We start from the raw sequence: 12,153 nt of genomic DNA on the forward strand, positions 1-12,153 counted from the left end.
GCCCGCCGCCCTGGCTTGTGATCTCTCTGTCCCACAAATAAATACATAAAATCTTAAAAAAAAAAATGGGCAGAGGACCTGAACTGATATTTTTCCAAAGATATACAGATGGTCAACAAATACATGAAAAGATGCCCAACATCACTAATCATCAGGGAAATGCAAATCAAAACCACAATGAGATATCAACTTAACAGCTGTCAGAATGGCTAGCAACAAAAAGATAAGAAATAACAAGTGTCAGTGAGGAGAAAAAGGAATCCTCATGCACTGTTGGTGGGAATGAAACTGGTACAACTACAGTGAAAAACAGTATGGAGGTCACTCAAAAAATTAAAAATATTATTACCATATGATCCAGTAATTCCACTAACGGGTATTTACCCAAGGAAAATGAAAACACTAATTCAAAAAAATGTTAACTGCAGCATTATTTACAATAGACAAGATATGGAAGCAACTCAAGTGCCCACCCACAGATGAAAGGATAAAGACGACGTGGTATACAGATACAGTGGAATATTACTCACTCATAAAAAAGAATGTGATCTCACCATCTGTGACAACATGGATGGACTAGAGGGTATTGTGCTAAGCGAAATAAGTCAGACTGAGAACAACAAATACCATATGATTTCACATATAACAAACATACAACATATATAAAAAACAAAACAACAACAAAAAAAGAAAGCAGAAACAGACCCATAAATAGAGAACAAACTGTTGGTTGCCAGAGAAGAAGACAGGGCGATGAGCAAAATAGGTGGAGTAGGAAAATAAATAAATAAATGAATGACTAAATAAACAGACAGACAGATAAACAGATAGACGGATGGAAAGAACAAGTATATTAATGAATTACAACCCATTATTAAAAGGGGAGTTCATACTGACATAAATAAATGAGTAGACTGCAAGTTTGAGGAGTAATAGGATACTTATATAACTTCGAAGTACCTCTACACAAAATGCTAATTAATTGCAAAGGGAAAATTTGAGAAAGGAAAAACCTGGCAGAATCACCAAAACTTGAGAAAGGAAAAACCACCCTGAATTATCCAACTGAGAGGACTTATCACTAATGGGACAAATCACAATAGGGCGTCACCTAGTAGAATGTACCAAGAGCATGATACGGGTTCTGTGATACCCTTGCTGAAGATACAAAGTCTGAATCTAGTCATGGGACTAGACTGATGGACCCACACTGAAGGACTTTCTACAACATAACTGGCCTGTAATTTTCAAAAGTATAAAGATCATGAAAATCTAGGAAAGCTAAGGAACAAATCTAGAGTGAGACTAGAGAGAAATGAGATCCGTATGAAATGCACCATTACATCTCTAGCGATAGAAGACCTTGTTGGCAAAGTGCTGAAAATGGAACGGGATCTGATGATTAGACAGCGGTGGTAAACCACTGGTAATTTTCTGCCTTTGATGGGTAAACTGTGGTTACGTAGAATATCCTTGTTTGTAAGAATTACACACTTGAGTATTCAGGTCATCCCTTTGGCAACTTACTTTGAAATGATTCAAATACTTGTAACTTCTCAGAAAGTTTCAGACTGTTCCCAATTTTAAAAAATTGTAAAACCGATCACATCCTACTTTACCTTCCAGTGACTTTCAAAGAAACTTAGAAAAAAAGGCAAAAAACCATGGCTCAGCACATCTGCATGATCTAGGTTCTAGCTATTTCTCCTACCTCATTAACTAAAATCTTCCTTTCACTCCTTCACTTCCAGCCAAACTGGCCATACTGCTATTCTTTGAATACAAGTAAATAAATCTCACAGGCTTTTGCCCTGTGGTTCCTGCTGCCTGGAGCTCTTACCATCCCCTCCCCCCCTTCTCTGGCTTGTTCCCTCCCCTCTTCAAATGTCAGTTCCTCAAAGAATCCCTCCCTAAGCTCCAAATAAAACAGCCACCAGACCTTCCCATTACTCCTTATCCCTTTATGAATGCCAGCTTCACGTTATCTTCCCTGCATTTATCATTGCCTAAAATATAGAACACATTTGTTTTTCTGCCTTCCCGGCAATGAGAGCAAGAACTTTGCTGTACTGCTGTTGTATTCCCAGTGCCTACAATAGTTCTTGGCACCTGGTAGGCATGCAATAAAAAGTTATTTGAATGAGTAACGATGATAAATTGTGTTTGTTATTCACTACTTTATATGTAAGATAACACCTGGCTCTCTAATTAAAGATGAATCAACCCAACTTCAAATTTTTTCATGGATCAAAGGTAAGAATTCACAAATTTAGAATTCCACAGTGTACTACACTCAGCAAAGGGGGGTCTGAGAAACAAACAGCTAAACTTGTCCAACAGCACTTCTCCCTACATCATAAGACTTTAAGCTTCCCTTACAAACAAGGGTCATCCAAGGTACTCAGCCCTTAGGAGGATCCTCTCCACAAAGAAATGCAGCTTTATATCCTCAATTGCCCTCAGGCTCCTGCCGGAGTGCTGTTATCTTCTACCGCTTTGAACCTCCTTTTTCGTGTGATCTCAGATCATATAAAAGAACTTGCTTGGCTGAATAGTATTTTTATCTTTTCATATTTTTCACTATTTTATCATTTTAAATGTGTTTCATCACATAATTTAAATCAGTTTCCCCTTGCCCCTACACCTCACAGTTCCCAAAAATACAGACCATGAGCACTGATGTAAAGATGAGTGCTTTGAAGGAGACAGATCTCAATCCATCTGAGATCTGAACAAGAAAGCTCACTGGCCTTCTGCATCCTCCCAGGACCAGCCCTGCCCCCCAAACAATCAACTAAACTTATAACTAGGACACTTTGCCTCCTAAAAACCAAATTCCACTTTGGCACCTGGGACTCAAATAGTGCCCCTGACATATAAAGTGCCCCTTCAGAGAAAGTAAACAGCTCTTGACCTAAAATTAGTCCCTCAGACCTTAACAGAACCATAGGCTATTACTGCCCATTAAAAAGAGCACAGGGGTGCCTGGGTGGCTCGGTGGGTTAAGCATCCGACTCTTGTCTTTGGCTCAGGTCGTGATCTCAGAATCGTGGCACAGAGCCCTGTGTTGGGCTCTACCTGCCTGAGCCTCTCTTTCCTTCTCCCTCTGCCCCTCCCCCCTACTCATGTGTGCACATTCGTTTTCTAAAATAAATAAATAAATCCTTTTTTATATTTGCTTCCAATCCAGGGAGAGTATATATATATATATTTATTAAAAGATTTTGCTTACTTATTTGTCGGGGGGTGGGGAGAGATATCACGTGCAGGGCGGGGAAGAGTAGAGGGAGAAGCATACTTCCCGCCGAGCAGGGAGCCTGATGCCGTACTCAATCCCAGGACCCTGGGATCATGACCAGAGCTGAAGGCAGTTGCTTAATGGACTGAGTCACCCAGGTGTCCCCAAATAAATAAATCTTAAAAAACAAATAAAAAGAGCACAAAATCTAACCTCAAATGTAACATCACTACTGCTTTCTCATGTTATAGAGCCCCTGAGTTTTATAAAAACATAATCCAACACAAGTATATGTCGGAGAAATCGCAGGTTTGGTTCCAGACTAACACAATAAAGCAAATATTGCAATAAAGCAAGTCAAATGAGTTTTTTGGTTTTCCAGTGCATGTAAAAGTTATGCTTATACTATACTATAACGTATTACATGTGCAATAGCAGTATGTCTAGAAAAAGAAACCAATATACGCCTTGAGTTAAAAATACTTTATTACGGGGCGCCTGGGTGGCACGGCGGTTGAGCGTCTGCCTTCGGCTTAGGGCGTGATCCCGGCGTTGTGGGATCGAGCCCCACATCAGGCTCTTGGCTATGAGCCTGCTTCTTCCTCTCCCACTCCCCCTGCTTGTGTTCCCTCTCTCCCTGGCTGTCTCTATCTCTGTCGAATAAATAAAATCTTTTTAAGAATAAATAAATAAATAAAAATAAAAATACTTTATTACTGAAAATACTAACCATCATCTGAGCTTTTAGTGAGGGGTTTTGCTTGTTTTTTTAAGCTTTTAGGGAGTTTTAATCTTTTTACTGGTGGAGGGTCTTGCCTTGAGGTTGACGGCTGCTGACTACCAGGGTGGTGGGGTAGCTATGGCAATTTCTTAAAATAAGACAACAATGAAGTCTGTCACGCTGATTAACTCTTCCTTTCACGAACGATTTCTCTATAGCATGCGATGCTGTTTGATAGCATTTACCCAGAGTAAAACTTTCAAAATTGTGGGGTTAATCCTCTCAAACCTGCCACCGCTTTATCAACTAAGTTTATGTAATATTCTAAATCCTTCGTTGTCATGTGAACAATCTTCACGCATCTCCACCAGGAGTAGATTCCATCTCAAGAAACTACTTTATTTCCTCACCCATGAGAAGCAACTCCTCATCTGTTCAAGCTTGATCATAAACTTGCCGCAATTCAGTCCCATCTTCAGGCTCTGCTGCTAATTCTAGTTCTCCTGCTATTCCTACATTTACTTCCATAGTTACTTTATCCACTGAAGTCTTGAACCCTCAAAACCATCCATGATCAATACGTTGGAATCCTGTCAATGCTGATATTTTGAACTCATCCCATGAAATCACAAATGTTTTTAACAGCATCTAGAATGGTGAATCCTTCTGAGAAGGTTTGCAGTCTACTTTTCCCAGATCCATCAGAGCAATCACTACTATGGCAGCTATAGCTTTATGAAATGTATTTTTTTTTTTTTAAAGATTTTTTATTTATTCGACAGAGATAGAGACAGCCAGCGAGAGAGGGAACACAAACAGGGGGAGTGGGAGAGAAAGAAGCAGGCTCATAGCAGAGGAGCCTGACGTGGGGCTCGATCCCATAACGCCGGGATCACGCCCTGAGCCGAAGGCAGACGCTTTAACCGCTGAGCCACCCAGGCGCCCCATGAAATGTATTTCTTAAAAGAGACCTGAAAATCAGAATTACTCCTTGATGTGCGGGCTGGAGCATAGATGCTGTGCTAGCAGGCATGAAACAACATGACTCTCACCGTCCATCTCCATCAGATCTCCTGGGTGATCAGGTGCATTGTCAGTAAGCAGTAGTATTTTGAAAGGAATCTTTCTCTGAGCAGTAGGTCTCAACAGTGGGCTTAAAATATTTAGCAAACCATGTAGTAAACAGATGTGCTGTCATTCAGGCTTTGTTATTCTACTGACAGAGCACAGGTAGGCGTAGCATAATTCTTAAGGGTCATGGGATTTTTTTTTTTTAAGATTTTATTTATTTATTTGACAGAGATAGAGACAGCCAGCGAGAGAGGGAACACAAGCAGGGAGTGGGAGAGGAAGAAGCAGGCTCATAGCGGAAGAGCCTGATGTGGGGCTCGACCCCAGAACGCCAGGATCACGCCCTGAGCTGAAGGCAGACGCTTAACCGCTGTGCCACCCAGGCGCCCCATTAAGGGTCATGGGATTTTCTGAACAGTGAATGAATATAGGCTTCAACTGAAAATCACCAGCTGCATTAAAAGAGCCAGCCTATCCTTTGAAGCTTCAACGCCAGGCACTGACTTCTCCTCTCTAGCTATGCGAGTCCTCTGGCATCTTCTTCCAACAGAAGGCTGTCCGTGCACACTGGAAATCTGCTCTTTAGTGTAGCCACCTTCACTAACTACCTTAGCTGGTCTTCTGGATCGCCTGCAGCTTCTACGTCAGCACTTGCTGTTCACCTTGCACTTTTATGTCATGGAGACGGCTTCTTAAGCTTCATGAACCAAACTCTGCTAGCTTCACTTTTCTTCTGCAGCTTCCTCATCTCTCTCAGCCTTCACAGAATTAGAGACAGTTAGGGCCTTGCTTTGGATTAAGCTTTGGCTTAGGGAATGTTGTGGGTGGTTTGATCTTCTAGCCAGAACACTAAAACTCTCTATATCAGCAATAAAGCTGTTTCACTTTCTTATCATTCTTGTGTTCACTGGAGGAGACCTTCAGTTTCCTTCAAGAACTTTTCCTTTGTGGGGCACCTGGGTAGCTCAGTTATGAAATGCCTGCAGCTCAGGTCATGATCCTAGGATCCTGGGATCTGTCCTGCATTGGGCTCCTTGCTCAGCAGGGAGCCTGCTTCTCCCTCTCCTTCTGTCCCTCCCCCTGCTCGTGCTCACGTGCACATGCTCTCTCTTTCTCGCAAAAATAAAAAATCTCAAAACAAACAAACAAGAAAACTCCCAATGAAATACACATTTCCACTTTCTCTTGAAAAATCATACCTAGAAACCACTGGCTGAATTCTCAGCCAATGGAACTGGGAGTGATGAATAGCACTGCTGTCCTCTTTGAAGGAGTATGTGCTTTTCAGTCCTTTATAGTCCCCACGATTCCCTATTGTCTCACACTGTACTTCACTCACTCATGTTACATGCCCCGATTTCTGAGTCTTCAGAATAGAAGTGAATACTCTGAGATTATTCTACTCAATGGAGCCCGAAACTGTTTCTGATGCTCAAATTCAACTAAAACAAAATGTCACAGTTAACCTCATACACTTACTTCTGGTTTTTGGTGAAATTTTCTAGACTGACTGTAACAGATATCCAGAGTTTAACTGTGTATCAAACAAATGACACTATTTTAGCAAGCTATGAAATAGATATGAGTACTTGGCTTTGAAATAGTTTATATAAAATTTGATAATTCAAGTAAGAGCATTTAGAATTCGATGTCAAAACAGGTATATTGTAAAATTAGCTTTCAGAGACCTAAGGAATTTGAGGGCTCTCATTTTACAGATGAGAAAACGAAGCCCCAGAAAGATTAAGGAACTTGCTTGAAGTCAAACTGCCAAATATTCAGAGTCAGAATTCTTTTTGCTCTTCCTTTCACGCACAGCCAGGTGATAATGTGGCATACTGTTTTTCCCCCAAAGACAGCCATATCATTATATATGCCAACATATAATGTGACGTTGACATGCCTCCATTCAGAGACAGGGTCTACGTTCTCTTTCATTAAGCTTGGGCACAGTTTTCTAATTGCCTCAACCAACGGAACGCAGAAATGATACTGGATGGTTTCCAAGACTAAATAAAGACAGTAAAGGCAACAGGGGTTTTGCCGAGTGCTCTCTCTAGAGCACTTGCCTGAGGAAGCCCAGGCTACCCGAGGGTGTTCCAACCTAACGCCCCAGCTATGCCCTCAGCTGACAGTCAACACCAACTGCCAGATACTGAATGAACAAGTCTTTAGATGGTTCTGGTATCCAGCCTCTGAGTCTTCTACCTGACCCTGTGGAGCAGAAATAAGCTATCCTGACTGTGTCTTGCCTGAACTCCTGACCCATAAAAACTATGAGAGATAAATACTTGTTGTTTAAGACACAGAGTTTTAGGGTTATTTATTACACATTCACCATACCCGGGACAAATGCTTTTAGAACACCACTGTTTTATAAACAGACATTCAATAAATATTTGTGTAATGAAACAAATACTGCCAAGCCAAATAAAATAAAATGTTGACTTAGTTTACCATTCAGGGGGCACCATGCTTCCATCCACATCCCAAAATGTGTTTTTGCCATTCATTTCAGTAGTATATATAACCCATCGGTGACGGCCTGGGTGGAAAGAGCAACATTTATAAAGATTTAAGGAAATAAAGACAACCTTAACAAAACAAAAACAAAAACAAACAAAAATAAGCATAATTGCATAATATCAAAGAAGACAACTATTTTTTATTAATAAAACACTTTTATGTACTTTTACATAAGAGAAAAGTTAGAGGAATACACCCTGGGTATATTAGTGGAGGCAAGCCTCAGGAAGTACATGGCAAACTTTTATCAATAACCTAGCAGCTACAAGAGCAAAATCCCTACACTGAGACTGAGCCCCGGGGCTCAGGCATTTCCCACAGTGGAGAACTCTTGTTCTCCCCTGTCCTTCTGTCAAGGGAGTAGAGGACAGTAGGGAGATTATTATGTGTTCCCAGCTGTTCAGGGTATTCAGGAGAGAAAGTGCTCTTCCTGAGACTGGGACAGGAGAAATATATTCACAGCTGTCATACTCAAATTATATGTTTCCATATAAATATTTTTAAATGACCACCAGAGACCCTTTTGGAAATTGGTGATCATACATAATAAGCAAACATTATGAATGATGGTTAGATAAGTAGGACAGTTCATGTCGTCAAAATAACATGGTAGCATTCTTTATTCCACAAATTATTTGGAATAGTTGGGGGCCTAGCTACAATTTACACGACTGTTTCTATTGGGTCCTTAAGTTGAGCAGAGACCTGGGACTTTGTCACTTATTATCAATGGATTTTAGGCAAGTTTTATTAGCTTCAGTTTCTCTATTAAAAGTGGATGAACATAGAGGCGGCTGGCTGACTCAGTCAGTACAGCACGAGACTCTTAATCTCAGGGTTGGAAGTTCAAGCCCCATGCTGGGTGTAGAAATTACTTAAAAAAAAGGGGAGGGATGATTATACCTACATCTTCAGGTCGCTATGAAAATTTAATATCACACACATACATCTAGTTTAGCCCTGGGCAAAAGTGAATAAATATTAATTCTTTCTACCCCTTCCTTACTGCCCCTACCCCCCAAATAGAAAATACCCAATTCATCCCTATAATGGATTTTAAGCCAATAAACAAAAAGTAATCTGAATTTATTTTATAGACTTTCCTTATTTTTTTTTTAATTTTATTTATTTATTTGACAGAGATAAAGAGAGAGCGCACACATGCAGATGAGAGAGCACAAGCAGGAGGAGTGGCAGGCAGAGGGAGACGGTGAGGGAGAAGCAGGTTCCCCACGGAGCAGGGAGCCCGATGTGGGGCATGATCCCAGGACCCCAGGATCATGACCTGAGCTAAGGCAGATGCTTAACCAACTGAGCCACCAAGGCACACTTTATAGAGTTTTCCTAGATAAATACATAATCAACAAGTATCAACTAATGCTATTTAAAAATGATCTTATCTATTAAAGGAAATACAGAGTTTTCAAGCACACCTAGGATCCTCTGGAGCCTGCCTTTGAGAGGCCCCTCTGGAATCTCCCTGGTATTAAGGGCCTGAGTCTCTCCCTGTAGCCCCCAGGCAGGTTCTTAACCATCCTGGAGCCTTCTTCCAGGCCCTAGACCAAATGGAAACAATAAAGCTTTTTGCAGGGGAAAAAAAAATTCAACATTTGTTTCTTCTATTAGAGAAATCAATCTTGAGAATAATTAACCAAAAGTAAACTACAATCCAATTAGGCAGGGGAATATGAAGGCAGATGAAAAAACCCTGGAAAAGGTTTCAGAGAATTAGGCGATGATGACAGAGAGGGGCCTTAACAATCTCACAATACACATATATCAAAAATTTAAACGTACAGACTTAGACTCAGCAATTCTACTACCAGGAATTTATTCTTAACAATACTTAAACAAATGAATGTGGATGTAGTTACAAGCCAAGTCACTGCAGCACTGTCTCTAACAGCATAAGGTTGAAAGCAATCAAAATATCTATCAATAGTGAAGTGCTTGAAAAAAGAATGATTCTTTCATACAGTGGAATATTGTGTTGCCATTAAAAAATGCTAATTTTTAAAATTTAAAACAAACAAACAAAAATTCAAACAAAGAAGAATGCTGTAGAAACATCCAACTTACTACTATGGAAAAATGGCCCATCCAACTTACTACTATGGAAAAATGTTTCAAGTAAAAATATTTCCACTTACGAACAACATACATAACATAACCCATTAAATTAAAAAAAATGTACGTTGGTTATACAGTCACTAAAAAAGCTCTTCGTACATTATCGAAAACAGAGTCAAATCAAGTCTCAGGGCGCCTGGGTGGCTCAGTCGGTTAAGCAACTGCCTTCCACTCAGGTCATGATCCCAGAGCCCCCATATGGAGCCCCACATCTGGCTTCCTGCTCAGCGGGGAAGTCTGCTTCTCTCTCTCCCTCTGCTCCTCCCACCAGCTCCTGCTCGCTCTCTCTAATAAATAAAATAAAAAATATTTTTTTAAAAAAATCAAGTCTTAATCTTACTCTCATTATTTATACCAAAAATACCGTACTCACCAAAAAACTGCTTGTTGTCTTCATAGTATTTGTTTCCATATTTGTCTTCCCCCACTAAGGTACCAACCCTCACATCATTTGCCCTATGAATATCCAAAAAAAAAAAAAAAGAGAGAGAGAGAGACATTTTAGAATGATTCGTTGTTCAAAGGACAAAATACAGTGAGTATAACAACTTTCAGAAACAAAGGGCGCTGCGACTAGTAAAATGAGGGGATGTGGAGATTGTCACTAGCTGTACACTTCCAGAGGTTTTCAGGTAAGAACTTTAGAATTCCTGCTCATGTGGCCCCCAGTACCACGTAGACACACAGAAAGGAAAAATGGATGAACTCAACGGATATGCTTAAAATTACACAAAATATATAGATGCAATATCTTCAAATCACAAGACTACTTTTATCTATTACTCCAAGGCCATGAGGCAAAACCAAAGGAGTTAGCAAAACCCTCAGGAAATCAGGAAGCCAAAGTGTTTCATCTTAAAATGATTCGAAAGTCTCCAAGGCTTTCGTTGGATTCTGGGTCTCCGATTCGGTTTCCGTAGATGCTGCTGTTCCTCGATGAACGAATGTCAGGACTAGTAGGAACCGTTAGGATCACCTCGGCCAAAGCCTTACTGTGCAGAGGAGGAAACCGAAGGCCAGTGAGGTAAAAACTTTCCCAAGGTCAGAGTGTTGGGCAAAGCGCACTACCCTCCAGGAAACCGGGCAGGGGTGCAGCCCACAGGCCTTCGATTCTCACAGTCTCTACAGCTGGCTCTGATCCTGTCTCAAGGAGACTCCTGGGCACGCACTTCGGCCTGGGGAGGCAGGGCAGAGACTGGGCAGACTGTCCTTGACGAGAGCCGCGAAGTCTCCAAGGGGACCCAAGCCCGGGACTCCTTCCAAGAAATCAGCTAACTCAAGTATAGTCCTAGAGGCCAAGAGCATGGCTCTGGCCGCCTACCTGAAGAAAACCCGTAGATAGCCACGGAGGCCGCCGTGGCCGCTGAGCTGCTGCAACCCGCGTTTCAGGACCTGCAAGAGTTCCATCTTGTTCCGTAGGCCCACCCTCCCAGGTGCGACGGTCAAAACGCACCGGGAGGAAGCGAACACTCATCCGGACGGTACCGACCACAAAAAGTTCCCCTTCGCGCACGCGCGCGAGATACGCAGGGATGGCTCCACGCCTGCGCAGAGCTGGAGCTCCTCTGCGCGACCACTTTAGGGTTTGGGGGAGAACGCTCATCTAGTTTCTCTGGAAAGCGAAGGCACGGTGAACTTTTACTAAGTTTTTAGGCGCTCTGTTTAGAGTGCGGGGCGTGTGGTGGAGAGCTCACATAGATTAGGCTTCCATAGGTGGAGGTTCCTCCTTGAGGGACCTTAGTTTCCTCATCTTTTTAGACGGCTCAGACTACTTGAAAAATCCTTTGTAGCGCCAAGATTCTTTAGAAACAAGATACCATTAACAAATTCAATATTGGGCACAAATGATACTGAATACATTCGATACGAGTACGTATACTAGTGTTGTGTAGGTAGGAGTGCGAGGAGGAGGTATAGAAAAGTATAAAGTTAATATCTGCTGTCAAGGATTTAGTTGCAAAGTTAAAATTCAAAATTTCCAACGCTTAAAAATTTATTAGAAAACTAAATTGCGCATGTTACTTAAAATTTTTAAATAATAAAGGATATCAAATGAATATTATTTCTAATTTTCCAGTGGCTATTTTACATAGTATGCTTTAAAACATTTTTTTTTCTCCTTCCAATTTATTTGACAAAAAAAGAGTTTCTCCAGTAGAGTGTCCTACAGTCTGGATTTTGTTGATTGTGTCCCTGTGTTCCTCTATCCCCTGTATTTCCTGTGTATTTGTAACTACACCTAGGTGCTTGATCAGATTTGTGTTTTTTATGTTGTTGGGTATATTTTATAGGTGATGGTATCTTTCCATCAGGAAGCATACATGGTGTCTGTTTGTTTCACTTTTTGTGATTTTTTAGGAGACATTGGTGAGCATTGCCTAAATAATTTCATTTTTTCTTCATTAGCTACAATTCTTTTATGAAGAGACACTTCCACTCAACTATCTGGTTCCTGATATACAGTTCA

At 41.0% G+C, this 12,153-nt stretch overlaps 1 protein-coding gene across 1 annotated transcript in view; it reads right to left on the reverse strand.

Moving 5' to 3' along the window:
- Window positions 1–11,181, reverse strand: part of NDUFA12 (NADH:ubiquinone oxidoreductase subunit A12) — a 23,914-nt gene extending 12,733 nt beyond the window's left edge. Inside the window, exons 1-3 of the mRNA XM_002919244.4 lie at window positions 11,008–11,181; window positions 10,060–10,142; window positions 7,488–7,575 (exon numbers count right to left, since the gene is read on the reverse strand). Of these exons, the coding sequence (XP_002919290.1) occupies window positions 7,488–7,575; window positions 10,060–10,142; window positions 11,008–11,093 (257 nt within the window). The 5' untranslated portion in view covers window positions 11,094–11,181. The remainder of the gene's footprint in view (window positions 1–7,487; window positions 7,576–10,059; window positions 10,143–11,007) is intronic.
- Between the last annotated feature and the right edge of the window lie 972 nt (window positions 11,182–12,153).

The sequence above is a fragment of the Ailuropoda melanoleuca genome, chromosome 15, assembly GCF_002007445.2.
Source record: "Ailuropoda melanoleuca isolate Jingjing chromosome 15, ASM200744v2, whole genome shotgun sequence".
NCBI lineage: Eukaryota > Metazoa > Chordata > Mammalia > Carnivora > Ursidae > Ailuropoda > Ailuropoda melanoleuca.